Source organism: Protopterus annectens, chromosome 4.part0 (assembly GCF_019279795.1).
Source record: "Protopterus annectens isolate FY-2018-M chromosome 4.part0, PAN1.0, whole genome shotgun sequence".
NCBI lineage: Eukaryota > Metazoa > Chordata > Ceratodontiformes > Protopteridae > Protopterus > Protopterus annectens.
In genome coordinates, this window is record NC_056733.1 from 50,163,553 (window position 1) to 50,190,470 (window position 26,918).

At 39.9% G+C, this 26,918-nt stretch overlaps 1 protein-coding gene across 1 annotated transcript in view; it reads right to left on the reverse strand.

Annotated features, from left to right (window-relative positions):
- Window positions 1–604: 604 nt before the first annotated feature.
- The window catches only part of CARD14 (caspase recruitment domain family member 14), a 186,298-nt gene continuing 159,984 nt past the window's right edge, over window positions 605–26,918 (reverse strand). Inside the window, exons 17-21 of the mRNA XM_044068083.1 lie at window positions 22,508–22,625; window positions 22,173–22,346; window positions 14,225–14,346; window positions 12,830–12,945; window positions 605–3,597 (exon numbers count right to left, since the gene is read on the reverse strand). Coding sequence (XP_043924018.1) covers window positions 3,390–3,597; window positions 12,830–12,945; window positions 14,225–14,346; window positions 22,173–22,346; window positions 22,508–22,625 — 738 coding nt within the window. The 3' untranslated portion in view covers window positions 605–3,389. The remainder of the gene's footprint in view (window positions 3,598–12,829; window positions 12,946–14,224; window positions 14,347–22,172; window positions 22,347–22,507; window positions 22,626–26,918) is intronic.

Below are 26,918 nucleotides of genomic sequence, written 5' to 3' on the forward strand. Positions count from 1 at the left end.
TGGGTGCCAGAAGATGAATGAATGAATGAATGCCAAAAACATGAGGTATAACATGCTTCTTTCTTCAAATTCTTGGACAAAGCCAAATTCATTCTGGAAGTCTGGTACCTGCTGCAGGAAATTATAATTCAGTTAATATGTCAAAGGTATCTAAATGCTTGTTTATATAGGTTTTGCAAAGTATAATGCCGGAATCATAGCATGTACATGATCATTACAATCAATGGGAATTATCATATGTAATAACAGAATATATACATTCTATTTCACTAATTATGAACAAGTAGCAAAATATTTACCTGACAGCTAAACCAGGACTCTTAAACAAATCACTTTTTTCACTGATGTTACCAGTCGTATACTATAAATTGTCTTGTACAGTGAAATTCACTTTACAGTCTTTATAGTTAAGATAAATGCTTTCTAAGATAATATTTAGTTTCAGAGTCAGACCTGATACGAAGGCCCTTCCTTGTTGCTCGAATGTGGTTTTTTTATGCCCACCACTTGATATCCCAGTCAATTATAATTCCATTCCGGTCATTCATCACTAGTTATACCAACTGATATAATCACAAACACACAAAAGAATCCGTAATTTAGAAAATAATGACAGTTTATATTAACTTTAATAATATAAATTACATTACAGTACAAAAATATAATAAAATTAATACTTTAGTATTTTAAAATATGTAAGTGCCTGCACAAAAACTTTCATAAGCATCTAACAGTACTGTTATGAATGTACATTAGGGACTTTGTTCAAAACAGTGGTATTCAGTTTTTAGCAAAAATTGTTTTGTTTTTTTTGGCAAAGAAATATAAACCTTCCTCAGTTTTTCTTTTAATTTCCTTCTAGTATAGAACCATTATACTGGACCTATGGTCTGGTTTCCATTCCTGGTTATTATTCTAGTAAAGCTAAATAAAGTTTCTTGGAATGGTGCATTGTGGTAATCCCACCAAACAGAACTTGTAACATTGCATCACTCCAGTTATTGCTATGAAGTCAGCAGTCTGTTGCAACAATACATTCCCAGATAAACACTTCTTAAACAACTGGGAGAAAGAAATGGCTTTAATACACTGATTCATAAATTATTCAAAAGAAGAATAAAAACAGAAGAACATGAGGATATCTGTTTAACTTGCTAAATGCACAGGTTGAGGTTTTTGTTAGGAAACAGTATTTTAAACAAAATAAGAATTCCTGTTACAGTGAAAATACTGAAAATAATATGTTACAAAATGTATTTTGAATACAAACTAGATCAGGTTGTACTTATAGTGTAACTGATCAGTCTCCACATCACCTCTGCATAGTTTCTTGTAATTTTCTAATAAAACAGCTTAAGGAATAGAGTAGAAGCTATTACATTTTTCGAGGCCAGATATACAAAATACAGCCCTTAAGCAAAATGAGAAAAGCTCAGAAATAGTTTAGTTCAATCAGCTACAGTCTTGACTTAATAATAAATATTTCAGCTGAGGGTCTATCTTATTTACACATGCCACTATTTCAAGGCCATTTCAGCTGGAAATCAAAATGGTTTGTTCACAACTCAGAAATTAGAGTGCATAAATTATAATAAAGATAGTAAAGTGGAATTTGTATACACTTACGGAAGGAAAACAGCTTAGATGCCCCTTTAAAGTTTAAAGCTGAACATAATTTACTCCAAAAATGGAGTTACACTAACCCTGTTCACTGTATCAATAATTCACACGATGACAGAAAAATACATACTTAAATACAGCCCTAAATGCATGCATTGTTACTTGGCTCTGATTCCTATTCTAATAAAAGAGGAACATATTACCACAGTAGTAATCAATCCCTTGCTACAGTAAGTATATCTAAGAATTTTTGACCTCCGTTAAACTTCTAGCCATGGGTTTATGTATCCTGAAAAGTGCCCAAAAGATCAGACGAAATAGTCTGAATTCATGATTATCAGTCAAATAGTTTTTATATGATAGACATAAAAAAGGCTGAAAGCCACTTTCAGCGGACAACATATCAAGTATTTTTGCATGGGGCAAGCCTTCCTGCCTGCTTCATGGGGGGGGGGACCTCACCCCCCCCCAACTTATATATACCAACTCTAGGGCCGCACCACAGTGGAGAAAGGGCAACATTGAATGTTTGCTGAAAGCAACTTTCAACAATAATTTATTTGTGCTGTTGTCAATTGGACAAACAAAGAGTTTAAAATCTCCTCATATTCCCATCTGAATGACTGTCAATTACATCCTCGCTGAAACGGTATATGGTGGTTCCCTTCCCCCATTTAACACATGTGAACCAGCCTTACTAGGGACAGCAAGCACTGGGTAAGAAAATTATCAGACTGTTCATGACTCAACCCAGAACACCAGAAATCCTGTAGTTTAAACATGTATGCTAGTGTCTTTTACTTGGCTACAGTTCTGCCATATGTGATGATATAGGTGACTGGTAGTTAGCCCAGTCTAGAAGTAGGAGATCCTGGCAGTCTGTCTCTCCCTCTCAGGACCTGCTGTCAAGTGGGGGAATTTATTTTTATTTGTTTTGACCCTGTTTGGGAAATAATTTTACCGGCCTGAGCCCTAGTGCCTAACTTCCAAGCCAAGTCCACCAGCTTGATTCTACCCCCCTCTGGACTTTCTGTATAGCTGGAGCCAGTTGTGGATCTTAAGGGTGTCATGAGGGCTCAGTTGTTCTGTTTCCATCCTGGGGGAAGTTCATATGCCGTACCCACCTCCATGTCCCATCTTCTATTCTCATTGTTTATGTTTGAGGTCAACTCCCCTCTTTGAACCATGCCTCTCCTAAGGGAAGGTCAGAAATAAATGTCCTCCCTGCTGGGATGGGCATGCTCATCCTTTGCTGCCATGCTGTTAGTCACCAGAGCCCCTGTTTGAGCCCAGGTAGACTGTAGTATACTTAGGGCTTTATCTCGCTCGGCTACCAGGCTACCTGTGCTGAACCTTTATTTAGAATCATGAAGCTTAAAGTTTAATTACTCCTAGTTTCTTCAAACAAGTAACATGCAGTATATGCTCCTGTCTGGTAACAATGCCTTTGTCCTCTAGTCAAGTGGAAAAAGTGATGTGATTATAAGGCACAGAAATTTTGAACGCACACACTGCAATTTTTTTCTCCCTTTCTCTCTTTAAGTGTTTCACACCTCCTTCCCTACTTCCTATATATACTGTCCACAAGAAATGCTCTTTCTGTTTGTTTGCTTTTGATTTTTTTAGCAGTGTTAGAACAGGACACACCAACAAGTTGATTTCCTTTTAAAGGAAACATGACCCAGGGTCAATAAAAAAAAGATGTCCACTGTGGAACAAAACCTTTTGCAAGACAGTTATTATAAATAAATTAAAATGAAATAAATCTGTTAGTGGGGAGAATGTTCAATCCACACAATTTTTTTCTGCTCTTCACGTACAGTATTTGTAATGCAGGTCATTAAACTATCAATACCAGTCCAGCTGTCTGCAGGGATGGTGTTAACAAGACATGGTAGATTGTCTAACATCGCTTCCTCTCTTTGACAGCATTCCAGAAGCATTTCTTCAGAAATTTGCAAGTGCTGAAAATTTTTCCTGAAAAATATTTAAAAATAAGTTAAGCTAAAGATATAATTTTAAATGCAATGCCAGCAATATTTCCTTTTAATAGAAGTGACATTTATTTCAAGACTTACTGTGCAGCCTTTTCTTTCTTTTTTTTTTTGGCCTCAGTTCTTTATTTTCCTTCACAACCTATGTATTACCCCATGCAGATACACTGTGACTCAGATATAGATAGATGCTCCCTCACTGTCTTTTTTTGCCTGTGCTCAATACTGAGACCAAAATGGGGAGAATGTCTAACCCTGCTGCTTAATTTTTAAATAAATTACTTCCGCTTCTGAACAGGGCTGCCATTTTTACAGCAGTAGTCTTTTTATCACCATCACAGGCTTAATCCATCTACTTTGACATTCACATTAGATAACTTGCACTGTTCAGTTCTGTGGGGCTGAGCTGTTGCTAGTTATCTGTATGAGAATGTGTGATCAGTGAAATAGTGTGAAGGATTATTCATAAAAATATTACAGGACTACAAAAACAAACAGGTTCATAATATAGATGTGCCAAAATATGTCTAAGTTTACACTACTGTTAGATAAAGAAGAAAACTGAAAATGTGAATTAGAAGCAGAAAACCTTTAAAAGCATCTGAAGTTTCAGTGAATGGATATATGGTGGGATCGAAACATATCTTTTAGATCCAAAGTTACCAAGAAACTCAGAGGAGGGATCAGGTTTAAGAAAGACAGAGAGAAAGCAACTTGAACTTTGTAACCTTGCTATGGAGATTTAGGAAAGACAGAACTAGAATAGGTTTTTAGGTTCCTCCTTCTTGGCTATCAGAACTATTTTTTTTTTAAAACACCATTATTAAGTTATCACTTTAGACATAGGCATACATGCATTAATAAAAAAGAAAACAAATGCTAATATTTTTCTATTTACGTACATTATACATTTTCTTTCTTTATGACAACTGTCATTCAGTCCATTACATTACTTATATTGCTCAATTTCTCCTCCTCATGAGCATTATTGTATAGTGCTGAATAGTGACTATTCATTTCATCCAAAGGAGGACACACTCAGCTCTCCACTCAATCCTTCAAACTTATACACCAATCCAAACTCTTACATCCTCCAGCTAAATGTTACCAAACCCAATAAAAGAGCAGGACAAAGTCTATTTTCCCACAGCATTGCTAAACTATGGAACACATTACCCCTCCACATAACTCAAATTGACTGCTTTAAAACCTTCAAATCAGCTTTAAAAAATCATCACCTCATGAACCCCTGTTGCTCCTGCAATACAAACATGCCTCCTTAAACCTCTTCCTTGACCAATGTATGTGTAAACTGATGTAATTAATGTATGTGTAACTTAATGTATTCATTAGTTTTAATGCAGCCCATTTGCTTGCAACTGCTCTCTGTGTCATATACGACTATGCATATTTTTTGTTTAAATTCTGAATTGTACTGTATTATATTTTTGTATACATATACATTTATACCTATTGTAATATGCTACATTCTGTGTTTCTTTGTTTTATACTCTGTACTTTGTACAAATAATTCTTGGAGTTTTTCTCCTCGGGCCTCCACTGAAAATGGGTTCCTGACCCAGTGGACTTTCCCATAGGTTCATAGGTAGGTACTAGGCTTTCTGCCCAAAGGCATTTTCCCAGTAAACAAATGTCAATCAATCAATCAATAAATAAATTATGCATGCATTGTTCCCACCAATTCTATTGATTTCTATTTAATTTGTTCCTTCCCCTTTTTAAAGTTTCCTCTTCCAGTTTGTTTATCTCTTTTACAATATTCAATACTTGAAATGCAGTTGATTTAGGTTTTGATTTCCATTTCCTAGCAAATGCTTTTTTGGCAGCCAACAGAATTAAACTGAATAAGGCATTACTATGTGTAGGCAGTTCAGATCCTGTGTCCCCAGGTCAAAAGAAACACTTCCTTGTTTTTAACCATTGCTCTCTCATTATTTCTGGAGAGTACACTGTAGGGAATTTTTTAAAATGTGCCAATTCGTTACACTCCCCAAAACACGGTCCTAAGGCAGCAGGACTTAAACGAGCTATGTAATGTCTGAGTGAGAAAGACTGGTTAGATTATAAGTGATGTATAATGTGTGCAACTAGGAGTGTGTCAGTACGGTTTGTGATGTAAAATGCTTGCAACTGGGATTGTGTTGGTGTGGTTTATTTTCATTTATATAAATGGATGATTGCCTATGTAGTAATTGATGTCTTGTAAAGATGTGTCTTGTTTAAAAAAGAGGCAGGAATTGAATAATTTATGTAATACTGCTTAGGGTATATGGCATATAGCAATATATATATATATATATATATATATATATATATATATATATATATATATATATATATATATATATATATATATATATATATATGTATATATATATATATATATATATATATATATATGTATATATATATATATATATATATAAAGTATAATGCTTGTTATGTTAATATAGTTTGATTACACATTGCACAAATACCTCTTCAGATACTGAACCCAACTGGATCTTTCTAAAACTTCCCTCCTGGAAGATCAGTCACCTTCTAATAGCAGTTGCCTACCTTCATTCTACAACCTTTTTTAACAAATTTAAATACTTTATTCTTACTATCACCTCAGCTGCTCAAAACTTTAAAAATATTGTTATTCTAGTTGATTGTAACCTAAACTGGCAAGGTACCCTGGGCAATGACATTGCTGAATTCCTAGCTAATAACCTTGTACAGTTAGTTAATGATGCTACTCATCTAAATCTCCAAACCAACAACCATTCCCTCTTGGATCTGATAATCACTAACAATCATCTCTAATGTATCTGTTCTTCCACCCTCTTTCAGTGACCACTGCCCAGTAACCTTCCACATTACACTTTTGGCAGGAAGTAAGTCTTCTCACAGTAAATCCACTGATCCCACCTTCTCTCTGATCACTAAACAGACGTCTGAAGGGCAACACTCAACCTCTGACTTTCTCAAAGAATTTAGCCACCTTCCTAGTACAGCAACATCTAACTCGCCACCAACTCACCTAGCCAACCTCCTTTTCATCCCCCCATTCTACTTTAAGAAAATTGCATACAAAGAACTTAAACCCCTTCTAGAAAACATACCCCTGGATGCACCCGCTGGTGCAGGCAACCTACTTCTTTGGTTTATATCACTCTGCAAAGACTTCTTGCCACACCTCTTCTACGTATTTATAACCTCTGCTTAATGCCAGACATGGAAAACTAATCTGATTAAACCCACTCCCAAACAACCTCAGCCAGTAAATACCTTCCACTTCTGCCCTGTCTCCATCCTCCCTACACTTGGGAAATACTTGACAGACTAATCTACAGCCAACTGTCCACTTACATCTAACAGAACCACCACCTCACTCTTAAACAACATGGCTTTTGAGTTGACCAGAGCACAATGACAGCACTATGGTTTCTTACACATGAGATCCTTCTTAACATGAATAAAGGAAACCTTTCACAAGCTCTCTTTATTGAACTTACCAAAGATTTTGATCTAATTGACCACTTCCTGCTACTTCACTCTCTCTGAGAAATTGTGGTTATTCCCAACCCTGTCACCTGGTTCTAACATTTCTTAACAAACAGATATTTCAGAGTCAAATTAGGTCCATCCCTATTGCCACCTGCACCCCTTAACAGAGGAGTGCCCCCGGAATCCATATTCACCACTCTTTTGTTTTCAATCTTTATTAACAAGTTGGCCTCTGACCTCCCTAACCTTCCTCTTACTCATTATGCAGATGACATGGTTATTCTTCAGTCCAGTCCCTCACATTCATCTATTTAAACCCAGCTTCAGTCTGACCTTCACTGCCTTAAGTCTTGGCTAAACAACTATAAGCTACTTCTAAACCCCTCTAAAACAAAACGTATGATATTTGGAACCACACAAAAACTGGAAAAGACTCCTAAAGATCTTAGCATTGCAGAACTCAGTGGTTGCCCAATTGAAACAACCACATCTTTTAAATACTTAAGTTTATGGCTAGATCAGTCACTTAACTTCCAAAACCACGTTAAAAACACCAGGAAAAAGATTGGTTGTCTTTTATTCTGGTGCTGGGAAATATCTCCCTTTCTTTCCAGACTAGCTAACACTGCAATAGGTCAAGGTGTCCTCCTTGCTTAACTTGAATACGGGCTCTCCATCATACCCATAACCTTTAAAAAAACTCATCCACTCTACTGTCCATTGAAACTAAAAGCTGCTGATTCATTTCCCTTTCCTCCCATCAGGAACACCACTGTATTACCTTTTCTAAGGCCAAATGGCTGCAAATCTCCTGCAGAGTTGAGCTATTCCTAGGGTCTCTTGTTTTCAAACTACTTTAACCATATGCCTTTCCACCTCTTGCAGGCAAACACCTTAATAAAACCACCCACTACAACCTCCACAACCTCTCCCAATTACTTCCCTCACTCCAGACACCCCACATTAAACTGCACTGCACTGACCATTCCTTCTCCATTCTTGCATCCAAACTCTGGCAACCCCTCCCCTTCACCTTAAAGTACTCTCCTGTTCCCCAACCTTCAGAGCTCAACTCAGGAGACACCTTCATCAAAAATCTGACTGCAAGGGCATAACCTCTCACATTCCCTCTCATATTTACTACTAAAAATGATTCACATTTGATTTTCTATTCTAATATTAGTTACATATTTTATCTACTGACTATAGGATTATCTGCCTTCTTTGATTATTCTGTATTTGTGAATTTATTCTATTTCTTTTTTTTTTTTGTGAATCTCTTCACCTAGACTGTGCCTGTAAATGCTTTGTAGTGATCAGTGTACTGCCCTAGTAAACAAACTAAACTAAAATAAAATATGAGCCCTGTGTAGTTCTAAAATATACATTCAAATTAGGTAATCCTAAACCATCTTTTTCTATTGGAAGTTCAGCTTATTCACTTAACTCTTGCCCTCTTCTCCTTCCAGATAAATTCCTTTAACTCTTCATGAATTATTGTCCATGACTTCTCATGCTGTTGATTAAAATATACCTGACCTGTATGTCTAAAATTAAATGGACTGAAACATTTGAACTGCTTGTATCTTACTATCCATAACCATAAAAAAGCTTCCCGTTTCTCAGTTTTTGTATTATCTTTTGTTTAGTCTCTTCCCACATATCCTTAGCTGCCATAACAGCAGTCTTTCTAATCCATACTCCTAAATACTTCATCTTATTGTGTCCCCAAAAATATGGGTATTGCTTTGCTGAACTAATTTGTATGTGTGCACATAATGTACAGCTGTAGCCTTTGTTTTATCTTCATTAATTTTATATTCTGGAAAGACATGAAAATGTTTCAAACTATTCTACAACAATGAGATGCCTTGTTCTTGATATATCAAGTATAATATAATATATAAACCGCAGATAAAGCCAGCTTTTCTTGATTCCTGTATTCAAACACAAGTCATTGGAGAAGACCCCCACACATACTTTAATACTTTCCTCCAATTCTTCATATATCCTCATTAACTGTATTATTGTATCAGGGAATGCAAATGCTTCCATTGTCCTGTTCATAAAATCTCAGCTTAGTCTATCAAATGGTTTCTCTACATTAAGAGCCGTTAAGAACGGTGTTTATTTTTTTCTTATATTCCCTTTGGATCATCATTATTCTATCATTCTATTAATGTTGTTAAATGTTTGTCCCTCCTTCACAAAACCACATTGATCCATATCTATCAGTTTTGGCAAAGCCTTTGCCATTCCTTTACCTAGTATAGACATAAACATTTTATAACCATGGTTTAAAATTGAAATAGTTCTACATGAAACTAGGGCTGATGAGTCCTTGCTCTCTTTGGGTAGTGCAGGCATGCCGCTACTTTCTTCCAAGATGGTGGTACTCTCCCTCTTTTTCAAATACTGCTAAACAAAATCTTCCAGATCTTTGTCACTTTCTTCCCTCCTAACTTCCAAACTTCCACAAAAATGCCTTCTGTACCTCGGGACTTCCCTGCAAACTGAGGGTACCATAAATATTCTTGAAGAGAACACTTTTTGATCTTCTGTTACAGGTTCTATTACTCCTTGGGAAATGTGAGCAATGATGGGGTGAACAAGGTGGCTTTAGTTTTGAGGATGGGATGGGTTTGTAAGATGGAGGGAAGAGAATCCCATTGCCATCTGTACCAGTTTTGCATGAAACGTAATACCCAAGAATCTAATGTAACCTTGTGCAGCAAAAAAATAAGATACACAGAAAGGTTCTTTGAAAGCTTTAGAGTATGACATTCTGCTTCCCTCTGGATCGCCATTGCTCTGTTATTAATGTTGTCAAATGTTTGTCTCCCCGACACAAAAACACATTGATCCATATCTATCAGTTTTGATAACACCTTTGCCACTCCCTTAGCTAGTATAGACTTAAACATAAAAGTATAATAGTATAAATGCCACCCTTGGGTCTAACCTGAAAAGAAGCTACTAGACTAGTGGGACTAACCCGGTCAACAAAAGATATACAGATAAATAAATAAATAAAGAAAGAAACAAATAGTGGGCTGTCCGGATGAGAAAGGGTTGGGGAAGGAAAGGTGGTATAGTCAGGCATTTTTGTGTGACTCATAGTGGGCCTGAGGAGCTCCTCCCTTTTTCTTAGAACTGCCCTACCACTGCTTTTTAAACATTTGCTTTTCTGATGTTTATAGTGGGTGCTTAAATAATTTCCTGTAAATTGTTCCAGGACTAGAAGGGAAATGTCTGGTTAATTTCTGTATAGGAACCTGAAAATGTTGCTTTTTCCCTTGAATAAGCTTCTCCCCCCTTTGATCAAATCTCTCGAGAACATCAGCAGATAAAGTGCCAAATAAAATCACTTTATGGGGGGGGGGGTGGCATTAAGAATTTTAATCTTGACATCTGGTAAATTTCAGGTCTGTTACCATACATGTCTACATATAACTGATCCATTTGTTGCAGCCCTAGATATTGCATCACAGCATCATATGAGCACCACAAGGAGTGTTTGGTAACCAGAGTGACTGACACAGAGGTGTAGCTAGTTATTTTTGTGCTCGGTATAATTCCCATCCAGGAAAAAAAAATCAAAGGCCTGTTTTCTTTTAAAGTGTGGCCAACAGTTGCTATAGTTTATCGCAAGTCAGGCATACTACAGTGCTCAGATTTGTTGTAAAACAAGAAGTAAACAAACTTCTCTTTTTCTTTTAAACTGCAGCAAACTGCTTCATTTGTACCAAGAAGGTGCTGCAGTTTTTACAACACACAGAGCACTACAGTGCTCTTTTCTGACTACTAATGGAGTACATCAGAAGGCACTGATGAGTAATTGAGGTTGGCCGATTATGCCACCTAACATTTTGCAGCTGGAGTGGCTTCCCCCTTTATCCCGTACTAGCTACACTAATCATCTGAAGAAAGCAAACAGGATTTAGTTTCTGAACTATGTAAATCAGCAATAGCCTTTTTTATGTCAGCAAAACATGCCAAAAGGAATGAGGCTGACAGTTGACAGTTCTAAATGCTAAGATTGAAGAGGTGTAAACCTTTTTTTCAGAATCTATCAAAGGCTCTGCTATTCTTGTCTGAGGAAACTGGGTTTGAAGCAACCACATGTTTAGAACCAGTATTTTTCTTACTAATGAAATCACTGAAGGATCAGCCCTGAGGTTCTGGAAGAGGTGCTATGAGAATGAGGTACCTTATGCAGCTTATCTGGTTTCCAAGGAGCAGGAGTTTGGCTATCAGGAAAAGCACTGGCTGCATTAAAAGCATCCTCTAGTACTGCTATAAGTGGGAGCATTCTACCTGTAGTAGGTCACTGCGCCTGTGGTGAGTTTCAGATATCTCCTTATGCTCCCATTTAAACAAGTTCTCCACTCTTCCAATTGTAACAGAGAAAGACAATTTCTCCACAGGAGAATATGAAGAAATATTTTTTTCATATTCTGATTCTGTTTTCAAGAGAAGAGACTTGGGAAACATAATATTAGTTAACTTCTTCTACATTAGAATCAGATTCTTAATCTAAAGGTGAAGGAGATCTCTTTCTTTTTTTATGAGCAGAGGCTGGAGAATCAGTCTGAAGTGACAGAAATGCCTTAAACAGATTTTTGGCAGGTAGAGGGATTGGAAAGGTATTTCACCCTCTGAGTCTTCTTCCTTGAAGGAAATGCCTGCTCAGATGTCCTGGCCTTCTCCCATCACTAACTGATGACTGTGGGATGTCTTCATCCTTTCCGATCCAATTAAAACTGGTTTCCCTTCTCCGTAGCAGATGTATGTCCGGGCCTTAAGGTTGTGCAAGATTCCTGTCCCTTAGTGCCTTCCTGATGAGAAACACCAGGAGGGTCAGAAGCAGCTGGTGAACAGTCTGAGGGCTCCAATATGGTCACAGCAGAGTCATCTATCGAGCTACCGAGTGTGGGAAAGAGAGGATGTCAAAGATGACATATAAGAACCCTCTCTAATGACTTTACTTTTCTTGATTACTGGAAGAGGTGCATCTGAGATTCTGGCAATAGGCTCCATAGAAGGCTGAGTAAGGATTTTAAGTTGTTGGTTCTCTAATAAAAGTTTGAGGGAACAAAGCTAGCTTATAATGGTCTTGAACGATAAGCAATTAGAGCATGACTGGATGTCATGTTCCTCACCTCACTTAAACTGAAAAAAAATAAATAGGCTGTGTGGGAATATCTACCACTTTTTACTTTCACTAAGACATAATCTACAGAAAAAGTCCCCAACAGTATACTTGTCTGCTCAATTGTTCTACTAATCATTGTACAGATTGTTTAAAAGAGGTGAAATAAAGTTAATAATGCTTCTGGAATCTATGAGACGTATATCACACTGACACTTGTCTGACAGTATTTATGTTTGCAAGGCACTACAACTTAAATACTAAGTCAAAATGTAATAGTAGCCGGAGTGAGAGAAACACCTCTGCTCAGTTTGGTCTTCTGGCCTTCTGAGTCCTACCCATACATATCCATCCTGTTGATGCATCCTGGTGCATAAACTTCCTTCTTTGAAGAGATTTTGAGGGAGTCTGGAAGTCTGTCTTTGCTCACTTTCCCCTGCTGCTGTGTCAGTGTCTGAACTCATACTAGCTGCAGATAACTTGCCTTAAAGGTGATATCAGGCACTGTGACTGAGCATCATGCTGACAAATGACATGTAATATCACTTACTTGATTTTCTTTGTATTCTTTTCACTGGTTGAGATGTAAATGACAATGGGATAGATCTCTTCCCTGTGTAGCTGCTTTATGGAACCTATGTCCATCTCCAGGAGACAGTGTGCATCCTACGAATAAAGCACCAGAAAATGTCATCTCACAATCTAGAATTAAATTATACAGTTAATATTCACAAATCATTTTTCTTACTGTAAGGCAGATTCTGAGCTCAGTCAAGGTGGACTGAAAACATTCAGTCTAATGTTAATGAATCATGTTTTTTTCTGTGTTTGGTAAATCTGATTAGTAGAATAGTCCACATTTTAGTGGTTCGGTCATTGCCTTTGTAAGAATGACATTAGAATACTACTGATCTACTGGTTCCAGTAAAGAGGGCTGGTGCTAAGAACCATCTATGATACACTCCTTATCACTTCATTTATTATCAAGCAGTGGCAATGCAAATGCAAACAGCTTGATTGGCTATTGACCCAAAGGCAATGTAGGAGTTTTACACAGATGCATCAGCATTTGAAAATCAGTCACATGCACATAAACACTATTATAAAAAAACATGAACAACTCTGTAAGAGGAATAAGGCATTTTAGGATGGTGGAGCTATAGTGTTGTCTAATAAAGTGACTACTGGAGAGATGACCAAACCCCTCAGCAGTACGTTTTACTTCAACTTGCCCTGAGATCGCTGCTACTATAGAATAAATTATACCAGGTCACCCGTTAGTACTTAACTATTACCAGTCAGACATTTGTGTCTAGGAATGTTACATGCTGGCGAAAGGCTACAATGATACACCACAAAGCTGTAACACATGATGTGGCGATTTAGGCATGGGCATAGGCTGCTATGCTGGTGCAGAAGCATTGCATCTGCAGCACTGACAGTGGGCTGGGTTCAAATAACAGTTTAAGCATTGGAAGACTGACCAGAGAGACCAGAGAGGGAGGGAGGGAGAACTTTGCGGCATTTACTTACATGTCTACCATTGGGTAAGACATAGGACTTATAGTAGCAAACCATACTGAAACATTGGGGGGAGCTAAATATGGAAATTGAAAAGGGGACTGGCCAGAAATACAGAAAAATCCAGTCTCAGGAAAAAAAAGAAGCTAGCAGAACTGCTCTTACTTCAGGCAAGCATAAGGACCAAGGTAGCTGATTTAAAAATCTCCGTGGCTCCTGCATAAAAATAATAACAACTCTCTTTTCTGAACTTTTACTAGTCTGGTATTATGTGCCTGAGACAATCTTCAGGATAGCCAGATGAATGGGTGCGGAAGGTGATACAAATTTAGTGAAAAAAAATGGCATTTTCTAACAAGGTACAAGATTTCTTAGTTTTACAGATGAAGCAGGTACATCTCATTTTCCTGAGCATCTCTATTACCTGTATTAAAGCCGAATCTATTCCCTTCCGTGTAAGACAATAGAATAAAGTTGGACTTGCTTTCACATCTAGAATGTTTCCACTCTGTTTCTGCGATTCATATTCAGTTTCATTCAGGATTTCTAAAGAAGAAGAAGTTGGATTGAGATAAGGTGAGCAAGCTGAACATAAATGACACTGGCATAACAGAAGATGAAGCCGGAAATAAATATATATGGTGGACAATGGGGGGGATCTGTGCATGTTATAGCAAATATAACACATTGGAGATACTTTCTTCAGTTTAAATGTAGTTTATTTATAGTGAAATACCAAATTAAAGTTCACTTCTCAAATAAAATTTAAAATGATAAGCATGTTTTTTTAGTTTGCTTTATTATGAACCAAAGAGTATATGACTTACAACTAAAAAACTAAAGCACTCAAAACACCACCCAGTCATCAAATACAGTTAAGATTTCAGGCTGCCTTAGGGATCATGATGTAGGCCTGCCTGGATGATGGCATCTGTTCCTGGTAGTTATCACCCTGAAACCAACTGCCTAATCCTTAGTGGGAACCAAAGATTCTCTGATAGGGTGACATGGGGTGCAAAAAAAACCCCACGTTGATGGAAGATTTTATAAAAAATATTTAGTACTTTAATTCCTGTATGATATGGAACTTCCTCAGAACATTTTTTCAATGAATGGTATCCCTTTTAAACCTAAAATAGCCATATGATAGTATCAGATGATGATTCTAATCAAAATACTCTAAGCCATCATATGTCAAAATAATAAACAAAAAGTTACATACCGGCTACCTAGAAAACTTTCTACTATCTGTAATAGTTCTGCTACATAAAATGCGTTTCTTTTAAATCCGAATACCCCACACTGTGTTGGTATAATAGATTATTTAAATCCTTCTTTTTTTAATAGCATGTGTATGCTAATAGGTATGCTGTGTGTGTTTGATGTAGCAGGACAGCAAGTTTTTAGGGGAGGGGCCTTTATTAACAAATTAGAAATCAAAGAGGTGTAATGGTAGCTGTTATTATCATAAGGCATAAGTTCCAACCTTGTAGCACAAGAAATCTGGACAAAGCCTAAAATAATGAGAGGGCAAAAGCCCAAAAAAAGAAGTTATGTCCTTACCATAACGTTCCATGTAGAGTGTTCATCTCGCCTTTGTTCTTACACACGGGTTCGGAGCCGATCCTCGGCTCCGAGTCGGCCGAATTGCAAAGCTCTGAATCTCAGAGAAGCTCGAGACCAGCCCATATCCCACAATGCTCCCTGCCATTACTCAGATCTAGTTTGCAAGCAAACCAGACAAAAGGATCCAACACCTGCGGTGCTAGAAGCATACACTCTCTTCATCCATTCAGAGACACTCTCTCTCCAAAGGAATAACTAATGGTCTAAGCATATATCCCATGACACATGGGACTATATACCCCGCAAAGGGTCAAGACACATCGATCAGACTCTAATCCTACCAGTTCTTCCAAACACATGGGGGGGGGGGAATGTAAGAACAAAGGCGAGATGAACACTCTACATGGAACGTTATGGTAAGGACATAACTTCTTTATGTAAGAGTGTTCAATCTCGCCATTTGTTCTTACACATGGGTAGCGTCCCTAGCTCCGTGACCCCGAGTGACTCATGGAAGAACGTTCCTAAGCACAGTGGAACCAAATGATGTCCTATCCTTGGAGACCTTGTCCACTCTATAATGAGTGATGAAAGTATGTGGTTTAGACCACGTGGCTGCTGCACAAATAGTGTCCAAAGGCAAGCGAGCCGCATGAGCTAAGGAGGTGGAAACGGATCTGGTAGAATGGGCCTTAGGTTTGTTTGGTAAGGATTGGTTTGATTTAGCGTATACAAATGTTATACAGTCAGCAAGCCATTTAGATAGTGTACGTTTAGTAATTGCCATGCCCTTTTTATTGTCTGCAAAGGCGACGAAGAGTTGATCTGTTTTTCTGAAAGCTTTGGTCCTGTCTAAATAAAATCTTAGCTGCCTGTGGACATCCAACTTGTGCAGCATATACTCCAGTTTGTTAGTATGGTTTTTGAAAAAGGTAGGGAGTTCTATAGACTGGTTAATATTCGTAACTGAACATACTTTTGGAAGGAAAGATGGATTTGTACACAAAGAAACCCTGTCTGGGTGGAAAATTAGGTAAGGTGGTCTGACCGATAATGCCTGCAGTTCTGAGACTCTACGAGCTGAGGTCACGGTGATGAGAAACAGTGTTTTCCACGACAAGAACTTTAGGAGGCATGACGAAGCAGGTTCAAAAGGTGGCAACATGAGTTGCGACAGTAGTAAATTCAGGCTCCATGGAAAGAAAGGTTTTCTGACAGGCGGTCTAAGATGGAAGGTTCCTTTCAAAAAGGCTTTACAAAGCCTGTGAGACATAATGGAAGAACCTCCCTCACCAATATGGAAGTTTGATATGGCCGCCAACTGTACTCTTAGAGTGGAAGCAGAAGCTCCTTCGTGAAAAAGGATGGATAAGAATTCTAAAATTTTATGTAGAGGAGCTACCAAGGGATCTAAGTTTTGACTAGATGCCCAATATACAAAGCGTTTCCACTTACTTGTATAGAGCTTAGTAGTAGAAGCTTTATGAGAAGCAACTAGGATGTGTTGAACTGACGGAGGGAGTAGATGAGACCTGGCTAAGCAGGGAAGCGGAGCAGCCAAGCTGCTAGTTTGAGGGAAAGTAGAGACGGGTGAGGAACTCCCGACGAGTGTGTCAGCATGTCTGGCACTGGGCCCAGAATCCACGGTTCCTCTATTTGATGAGCTCGAAGAAAGGGAAACCATATTTGACGAGGCCAGAATGGGGCTATGAGTATTATAGTCCTTTCGAGGCTCCTGGCTTTCTGTAGAAATCTGGGAATTAATGGAGTCAGTGGGAATGCATATAGGAGACCCGGGGGCCAGTCGTGTATCAGTGCGTCCCTGGGGACATCCCCCGGAGGAGATAGAAGGGCAAAGTAGCTTCTGCATTTTGCATTCAATGGGGAAGCAAACAGATCGCAGCAAGGCTGGCCCCATTTGCGGAAGATCTTTTCCGCCATCTGTGAATTCAGGGACCACTCGTGAGGTAACAGAATGGCTCTGCTCAACCTGTCCGCAATGACGTTGGATGACCCCGGGATGTGCATTGCTATCAGAAAGCGACCGGTGGACTCTGCCCATTGCCAAATTCTCATGGCCTCTCTGCATAACGGGTAAGACCTGGTTCCCCCTTGCTTGTTTATGTACCAGACTACAGACATGTTGTCTGTCTGAACTGCTACTGTCCCTAGAGATAAGAGGGCTTGGAAGTGTTGCAACGCTAGGAACACTGCCCTCAACTCCAGAACATTTATATGTAGAGTGTACTCCATGCTGGACCATTCTCCTTGGACTGTTCTTGCCTGAAAAAGGCCCCCCCCCCACCCTATCAGGGAAGCATCCGTGGTTATTGTGGCTGTTGGAATGGGTAGAATGAACGGACGACCCATAGTGAGGTTCTGGTCACGCACCCACCATGAGAGGTCCTGTCTGCAAGATTCTGTTATCCTGATCTTGTGAGTTAGGGGTAGGTGTTGGAACGACCACTGCGCAAAAAGCAGCCATTGAAGAATCCTCATGTGTAACCTTCCCATAGGGACTGCAATTAATGCGGCTGCCATCAGTCCCAACACTTTTAACACCAGTTTGGCCGGAGCTTTCTTGCTGACTAGAAGAAGTAGGACCTGCTGTTTGAGCGTTGAAGCTCTTACTGGGGGGAGTTTTAGTAGTGTCGATCATGTATTTAGATCTGCTCCTATGAAGGAAATACATTGTGAGGGCGATAAACAAGACTTTTCGAAGTTTATGGATATCCCTAAGTGGGAACAAAGGCCAATTGTGTAGTCTCTGGCTTGCAGTAGTCGACGCTCGGTGGTGGAGGTGAGGAGCCAGTCGTCCAGATAGGGAAACACCCGGAATCCTTGTCGTCTCAAGTGAGCCGCAACTACTGCCATGCATTTGGTGAATACCCTGGGTGCTGAGGTAAGTCCAAAGGGCAGAGCTCAAAACTGAAAGTGACTGGCCCCCAGCCGGAAGCGCAGGTGATCTCTGGATGGTCTGGCCATTTTGATGTGGTAGTACGCGTCTTTGAGATCTATAGAGCACATCCAATCATCCTTCTGTAAGAATGGAAGGATCGATTGAAGCGTGACCATCCGGAACTTTTCCTTCTTCACGAAGTTGTTTAGACGGCTGAGATCTAAGATCGGTCTCCAGTCCCCTGTTTTTGGAACTAAAAAGAACCTTGAGTAAGTTCCGAATCCTCTTTGGTCCGCCGGGACTGGTTGGATGACTCTGTTTTCGAGCAGCTTTGAAATTTCTACAGCTGCTAGTTTTTGCAGACGGGGTGGCACGTCTGAAAATTTTCTTTGTAGAGGTGGTGTTGAAAGGAAGGGGATTTTGTATCCTCTGGTTATAATGATTTTTACCCAAGAATCTGAAGTAATGTTTAGCCAGGCCAGTGGGTATAAAGCTAAGCGACCCCCGACTGCCTCCAGAGCAGGACAGCCGGGCCTCCGTTCAGGAGTGCTGGAAAGGTTTCCCAGGGACGGAATCCCTGTCGCCTTGGTTATGCGGACCCCCTCTGCTGCTGGGGCAGCATCTTCCATTTCTGCGCCCTCCTCTGCCTCTGGAGGGGGTATCACTCTGTGTGATCTGGAAAGATCCCTGATTCTTACGGAACCACATTTTTCCGCCTCGTTGTCCTTTGGGATACGGTCTAGTAGGAGCGGAAAAACGGACCCCGACAACAGACAGGGTCTTTCCCTCTTGCTCACACCGAGTGAGAGTCTCCTTAACCTTGGGCCCGAAAAGTGTGGCACCATCAAAAGGGGCATTGTCAAAGGAAGACTTGAAGGCTTCCACAAAGGAGCACAGCCGCATCCATGATTGTCTTCAAAGAGCAATCGCTGAAGCTGCAGCTCTACTCGATCCCTCGGCTGCATACGAGATGAGCCTCATGGATGAGTTTACTATGGATGTGAGGGTGTTAAGTTTTGCTGTTACCTTATCTGAAACAGCAGCATCTGTGTTACCCTGGAGGGTATCTGTCAGCTCCTTGATGAGATCCCTCTGCAAATGTGTGAAATGGGTCAGGTAGTTTAGTGAACGCATGGAAAAAGTCGCTGAACTAAAAATGCACTTCCCATATCTGTCCATAGTCCTAGAATCCTTATTAGGAGGATGAACAGAAGAGGAAGACTCAGACATCTCCTTTTTCGTGGCTGCCACCACCACCATAGCGTCAACAGGAACTCCCTTGGTGAGATAAGATTTATCTTGGGGGGCAGTGATGAACTTGTTTGGTTTCCTGGGTACTGGTTCCTCTGTGTCAGGTGACTCCCACGCCCTTCGAGCAATCAAATCCATTAATTCATCGAAGGGCGGGGTCACCCAGGAGGTAGAAGGTTGAGCCCCAAAAGCCTTCAGCAGCACCGACTCATCCTCAGAGGGGGCCAGGGACTGCCAATCACCCCTCTGTTTCAAGATCTCCAGGATGTCTGCAAATGACACATCCTCCGAGGGTGATTTGGGGGACCCCTCTGCCTCATCCAAGTCGGTGTCCGATGTTAGAGATTCCTGTGGGGAATCTATGTGCCTCCTCTTGCACAACCGTTTCCTTGGGATTTCATCAGAGGGGGCTTCTGGTGAGGCCTCCAAGGAACAGGGGGAACCCTCTGTGGGTGGCTGAGGCAATTGGGCTTGACGCTTGGGATTGATCGTGGGTGCAGAAACAGAAATTGGCCCTTTTGGGGAAGGAGAAGATTCCCCTGATGATGTGGTTGTCTGTGCAGACAATACCTTCCTCATAAGGTCAAAGGCCCCCGAACCCCTGACTAAGGGCTCCCCTGGTTCCGAAGAACACGGAAGCATCCCAGAACCAGGTGCTGTGGGGTCCGACCCCGAGGACGGAGCCGAACCAGTCTGTGCCGAGGCCCCGAGAGGGAGGGTTGGCACCGACAGGTCGGTACGACTCTCGGTCCCGGAACCGAGCAAAGACAGTCGGCTCCGTGACTCCCCTAACGGTTCCGAAGGAGTCGAAGTCAAAGGTGCCGATCATGCAATGGATGGTTTCGGCACCGATGGCTCCACTATCACCAGGTCATCTTCTCCTGGCTCCGAGATCTGGATGGGTCTCGAAGGAGGACTCGTTGGAGATATGGGGAGGCCTTCTAGTTTCGACACCATCTGGGAGGAAACTGCAATTAACCTGGAAAGGGCCATGTTCTCCATGAGTTTTTGCACGACACGATCCACATCTGTGTCAGACAAGGGTCTGGAAGAACGGGTCGAAGGAGCCGAAGATGGCACCGACCGAAGAATGGACGGTGGTGGCAGTTCCGACACCGGTTCCAAGATCTGGGGCTCAATAAAAGATAAATGTTTGGCGCTCGGTCCCGAGATCTGTGGAACCGGCGAACGAACCTGAGAAGATGAACTTGGAGCCAATGACATGGGCTCCGACATCTTCGACCCCTTTGAGGATTTAGAAGCCTGATCCGACTTGTCCAAGGCATCTTGAAAGACCGGCTTCAACAATCCTCTGTCAATAAGCTTCCTGCATCTATCTGTCATGACCCTCCCACTAAAGGAATGACGAATAGAGCAATCCTCTTGGAGATGGAGAGGGCCAAGACAGTAGACACAGGAAGCATGATTGTCAGTAATGGACATTTTCTGCCCACACTGACATCTTTTAAAACCAGATTTGGCTTTTTCAGACATTGTACAGTAACAATGATAATAACTACAATAATAGGTTATATATAAATAAAACTCTCAAAAAAAAGCCACACCCAAGAAAAAAAGGTTAGGCCATAAAGGTGCCTGAAGAAGAAAAATGGGAATATATATATATATATATATATATATATATATATATATATATATATATATATATATATATATATATATAAATCACACACACACACAGAGCACTTCTATAGTAACTACTAACTAGAAAAAAATTTGATTCTTATCTGAAGAAATCAACAACAACTCAAGTTTCTATCTGGTCCGAGCTCTCCTCGATCCGATCTGTTGCAGCGGCAAACTAGATCTGAGTAATGGCAGGGAGGATTGTGGGATATGGGCTGGTCTCGAGCTTCTCTGAGATTCAGAGCTTTGCAATTCGGCCGACTCGGAGCTGAGGATCGGCTCCGAACCCGTGTGTAACAACAAACGGCGAGATTGAACACTCTTACATTGGATTGTAAATGTTGCTCTTGTAAACTTAGAAAGTTGCTAGAATAACAGAATTTGTGTTAGCATGCATTTCCTGAAGGATATAAAGTCTGAAACTCGAATGTATGTTGTTCAGTGATTCATTCCTTACTGATTTGCCAGGAAAAACACAAATCTGAAGTGGAACAAAACAAAAATATTAGGCAAAAACCTGAATGGTTGAGAGGTATGGCTGTGGGTAGACTGCCAGGTCTCAAAGAGAATCCTGAAAAATAATATAATGTTTACAGTCTTTATATTATACTATTATTATTGTATAGATTTTAAGTAGTTTTAGCTAGCTGACATTTTGTATGTAAGTTAGTTATCCAACAATTTGTAGTTAGTTTTTTTCATAAGTTAATTTCACCCACAGATGCAACTTTGTGTTGGTATTTTTGACATGGGGTGCAAGCATAGTCTATGCAGGAAAGGGCTGTTGGTCAGCAGGCAATGAGTGGAAAAATCACTAAGAAAAAATAATGTGGACTTTTAACTCAGAAGAAGTGGCACCATCATGCCAAATAAAGTCTTATCATGCAGTGGTGACTTGTATACATTTACTGTTGTAAACCACCATTTTTTTTAATTGTCAGTGTTCTGTTAGCTACTGCTCTAACTACTAACTTGCATTGTTTTAAAGTAGGTAATCTTTTGTTCATACCTCTTTCTGGTTTCCAGAAGTTCTTGAGGGTGTTAAACTTGTCGTTAAGGATCTTCACATACAGACTAGGCAATAATAGTACAGGTCGTCGTGACGGAGGCTTGTGTGGCTTCACGAGTGTATAGGGCATTAGTGATATGCAACTGATATTATTGACAGCTTTGACAATTTTCTCTGTGGAACAAAATCACAACTGTGAGTTGCTTGATGCTGTGTCTTTAATAGTAGATAGCCATTGCATTTTCTACATTTAATCTCAGAAATAAGTCCAACCTCATTATTATTTTATTCAGATGTAAAACAGGGAAATGCTAAAAAGCAGTGATCATTTTTACCATTTGTTCTGTCCTGTACACTAACTTCTCCATCCAACGACGTCCACAGAGGATTGATATTGCTCTTGTCTGTGCTTACTATCCGGACACACTGTTCAGTTAGAGACCTCTGTACAGTCTAAGCAAAGGAGGAATGCACATTAGTGGAAACCAGCTTGAAAGAGACCATTAAAATAGTATGTAATGCATTTACTTTCTGTTTTAACCATTACTATATACTTTTTATATTTGTTTCTGCTTTGAAGCTGTAAGTGCCCATGTCCTTAAGTTGGTACTTTAAGGGAGTAATTTTTCCCATTGGCTGTCATTATTTCATAAAGGCAGCCATTCAGTGGTGGATCATTATATAGCTATGGGACCTCATGTTCTCATAAACAGACTTCTCTCGCTCCCTAAAGGTACTTTTTAACACATTGCCACACAGTATTAGTATTCAGAGACTAAAACAGTCACTGTTCTGTAAATGATCATCAACCAGCCTTGACTCCTAATACCTCAGAAGAACATTTCACAGTCACAAAGTTAGCATTTGTGAGATCAAGCATTGCAATGATTAACAAATAGCCGTGGGACTACAAAGAATAGAGGGGGCCTCTTTAGTAATGGAGCTACAGGAAACTATAATAATGCACCTTGGTAGGAAATCAGTACATAATTTTAACAACATTATATTACTGTCCTGCAAGAGCTCCTAGAAGCCCATATGGCTATATGTCAATAAGTGACCAGTAACTAACTGTTTAAAAAGAGCCTAAGGGAGTATGCAGTAATAAATGTAAAATAAGTATCTGACAAATCTGGCATCTGTGGAGGTAGTTTGCTGTGATCAGTCCTGGCTGATTCTAAACCCCACCCCCCTGAAGAAGTATATACTGCCTTCTGTTGATTTCTTGCTGTTACTTGCATTTACATGCATGCATTAACTATTTATTGTGAACAACTAGTCTTATTACTGTATTGTACTAAGTACAATAAATACACAAACAACTGCTTCAGTTAATACACATTTTTCTATTACATTTTCTTTTCGGATCTACAAGCATGCAACACAGATGCTGTCAGCTCTCTACGGCAAATTCCCAAAGCTTGTTTATAGACACTCATATTTATACCAAAAAGTTTGATATTTTTTCTCAAAGTCTGATGTATAACAGTTCTTTCTTCGTATAACAGTTTTCCTTTGTTCCCTTGTCCTTGGTTCTTTGTAGTTTGATGATCCATGGAAACTCAGTTGTGCATTATCTGAAATGTGGTGTTCTAGCACTATCTGAAAACTTGATGTTCTAACTTTATCTTGCTTGATGTTACATCTTTTTACTTCACTGATGTCCTTCCAGCTGCCATCTGCACAGTTATTTTTACAGACTTTGTTTCTCAATAACATACTCCTTTACATGGATGCCAATATCTAATTAAGCTATATATGCTTGCCAGCACACTTACTACTTTCTGCATTTTATACTGTTTCTAAAGTAACCCTTTATATTTCATATCTTTCTTGCAGCTTTTTATTCAAGCTAATAATCATGCTAGCAACAGTTACTATTATTCTTTCACCCCCTAGGGCGTATACACACACACACACCACTGTGGGTTCAGAGCAGAACTGTTAATATTTCAGGTACTAGTGCTATATAAGAGAAAAGGATACGAACTGCAAGTATAATGCAGTGCATCAAAGTCTATGTTAATGTTCCTTCAGCATCTGCTTTAACCATTCATCTGCCTGTCTGTGTGTATCCATGTAGTTCTCCAAGTTAACAGTTTTTATTGTCTTTTATAGGTATACCCCTCCAAATAGTTTTATTCAGTAAATTATTAAATAATGTTATTAATGCACTTTATTACTTGTTTTGCATTTGAAATCAACAACATAATTGAAAACATGAAAGCAAAGAGTCGGTGAAGTAAGGGCATTTGGATTTAAGTCCTATTGTTTTTTTTTTTTTGGTGGGAGTATCACTGCTAATAATGTCTGCTCTCTTACCCATAAGAGCCTGTTCATTTCCTGCAGACAGATAGGGTGGAATCTGGGGTTCAACAGTGTGATAGCCCATCACACTGGGATAAACCATCTGCTTTTTATCTTAACCTGGGAAATGTGACCAGAAGGCAATGGGTACATGCAAGCTGTGCATTAAAACCACTGCAGTAATGAACAAGCATGTGTCTGGATGCACACCTCTGTTGCAGGTGCAGACATGAACTCTAGATGTAGCAATGTGTGCTACCAGGTGCAGAAAAAAAGGCATCTACATCACTCATCTGTTACCACCTAGAGAAGATAGTTGGGGGGAGGGCTCTTCATTATATTTGCAGACATTCTACTGTACACAGAACAATGCTTTAATTCTGGTCAGTGATGGTATAGGTTTCAGTCCTGTCATATGCCTATATGCTGACACCTCAACCCTGAATTTATATTTGTCATAATTCATCAAACATTTTCTTAAATGTATTTATTATATTTATTGTCTTATAAAAAATAAAGAGAAGTAATGCATTTCAAATAGGCACGATGGCTAAGAAGCGAGGCATCCTTATGGAGTTTTTCTTTTCTTAAGTTATAAAATGCTCACATGTTCAGTCTTGTAGATATCAAACACAACATCCATAATCTTGTTCTAAATTAGGTTGTTATTGCTGGGACATGCTACTGTGGTGGTGGTGTTGCAGTAGCGTTGTCGCCTCACAGTAAGACGTTGTCCTCTTTGATTATCAGCTAGAGCATCTTCTGTGTGGAGACATGCGTGAATAGGCGTACCTTCGTTTAAGGTTGTGCGTCAGGGCTGGCAACTTGGTACGTAAAAATCTACTGCCAATCATTAGCGGACTGGAGTTCTGTTATGGCGACCTCTAACTGGGAAAAGCCGAAAGACAACAACAACAACATTGCTGGGACATGCTACAATAACAGCATGGACTCCCATGAAATTTATGGGCCATTCCTTGAAAAAACAGTACTGGTCAGTGGGGAATAATTGTAGGAACACTGCAGTAAGGACACAAATCTCGAGATCAGTGGGTACTATATGATAATGGCAATGAGCCCTAAGGGGCTCATAAGACACAGTTCATCAAAGGCACTGATCAGCCAAGTGGTTATAAAATCATTCAAAGAGTCTATTTATTTATTTATTTATTTACACATTGTTTACTGAGTTGGTGGACTTGTGCAAGGACCCTTTTCAGCCACAACCCAGGTGCAATGCAGAATTGAATTTACAATAGGTTACAAAGGTCCAACTTCAACAATTGAGCATTTTTTAAAAAATTCAGAATAAAATACATCAGCAAGCCTCTACACCCCTAGTGCAAGGGATTTCTTCTCTTCATTCGGTTGCTTAATGTAACAAACTCCAAAGTTACATAACCTTAGGCTGAAAAAGCAAATAAAAGCACTGGTGAAATTCTCTAAAGCAAACTTTTATTCCAAATTGGCCACATTGAGCCCAAATTGGCCACATCTACTAAAGACAATCATAAGGCCTTCTTCACATATGTCCACAACCTCAAAGGAAGCACCCAGATCTGTTCACAACTGGTGGTCAAGAACACCACATATACAAATGCTGTACATATAGCAAGCTTGCTGGCTGACAGATTCAGCAAAACCTTCACCCCTCTGTTCTTCCATCAGTAAATCAGGACATCCCCAGTACCTGCCTCCTTCCCCTTATATCCAGGGAACAAGTCATCACTGCTCTCTCAAAGGCAAAAAATACAGCTTCCATGGGACCCAATAACATCCCAGGTTGCATCCTACGTGAACTCAGGCAGGAACTTGCAGTACCATTAGGCTCCCTATTCAACCAAAGCCTGAGTACTGATTTCATCCCAGCTGAGTGGAGGACAGCCACTGTCATCCCTTTACACAAAGGTGGAAAGTCCACCGATCCGGGAAATTATAGACCCATTAGCCTAACTAGCCTGATCTACAAGGCCATGGAAAGGATTATCATGGACCTCATTAACAAGGACATTGGCAACCTCCAAGCACTTGATCTCAAACAGTTTGGCTTCATCAAGGGGAGGTCATGTCTGCTAAATTTAGTCGACTTCTTTGAGATTGTCACCAAAGCCGTGGACAAGGGGAAGACTGTGCACACTGCCTACCTTGACCTGGCCAAAGCCTTTGATACTATTCCCCACTCAGGCATAATAGATAAACTCTCTCAGCTAGGCTTCAATCCATATGTTACTAGATGGGAAGCACACTGATAGAACCCACCTAGTCAAAAAAGGGGTAGCCACCTCAACCAGTAGACCCGTAATAAGTGGCATACCCCAGGGTTCGGTCTTGGGGCCTCTGTTATTTGGGATATACTTTTCTGAGGTGCAGGCCAAAACCAGTGGGCTATGGCTGACCAAGTTTGCAGATGACTACAAGCTGGGTGCTGTCATCAATTCC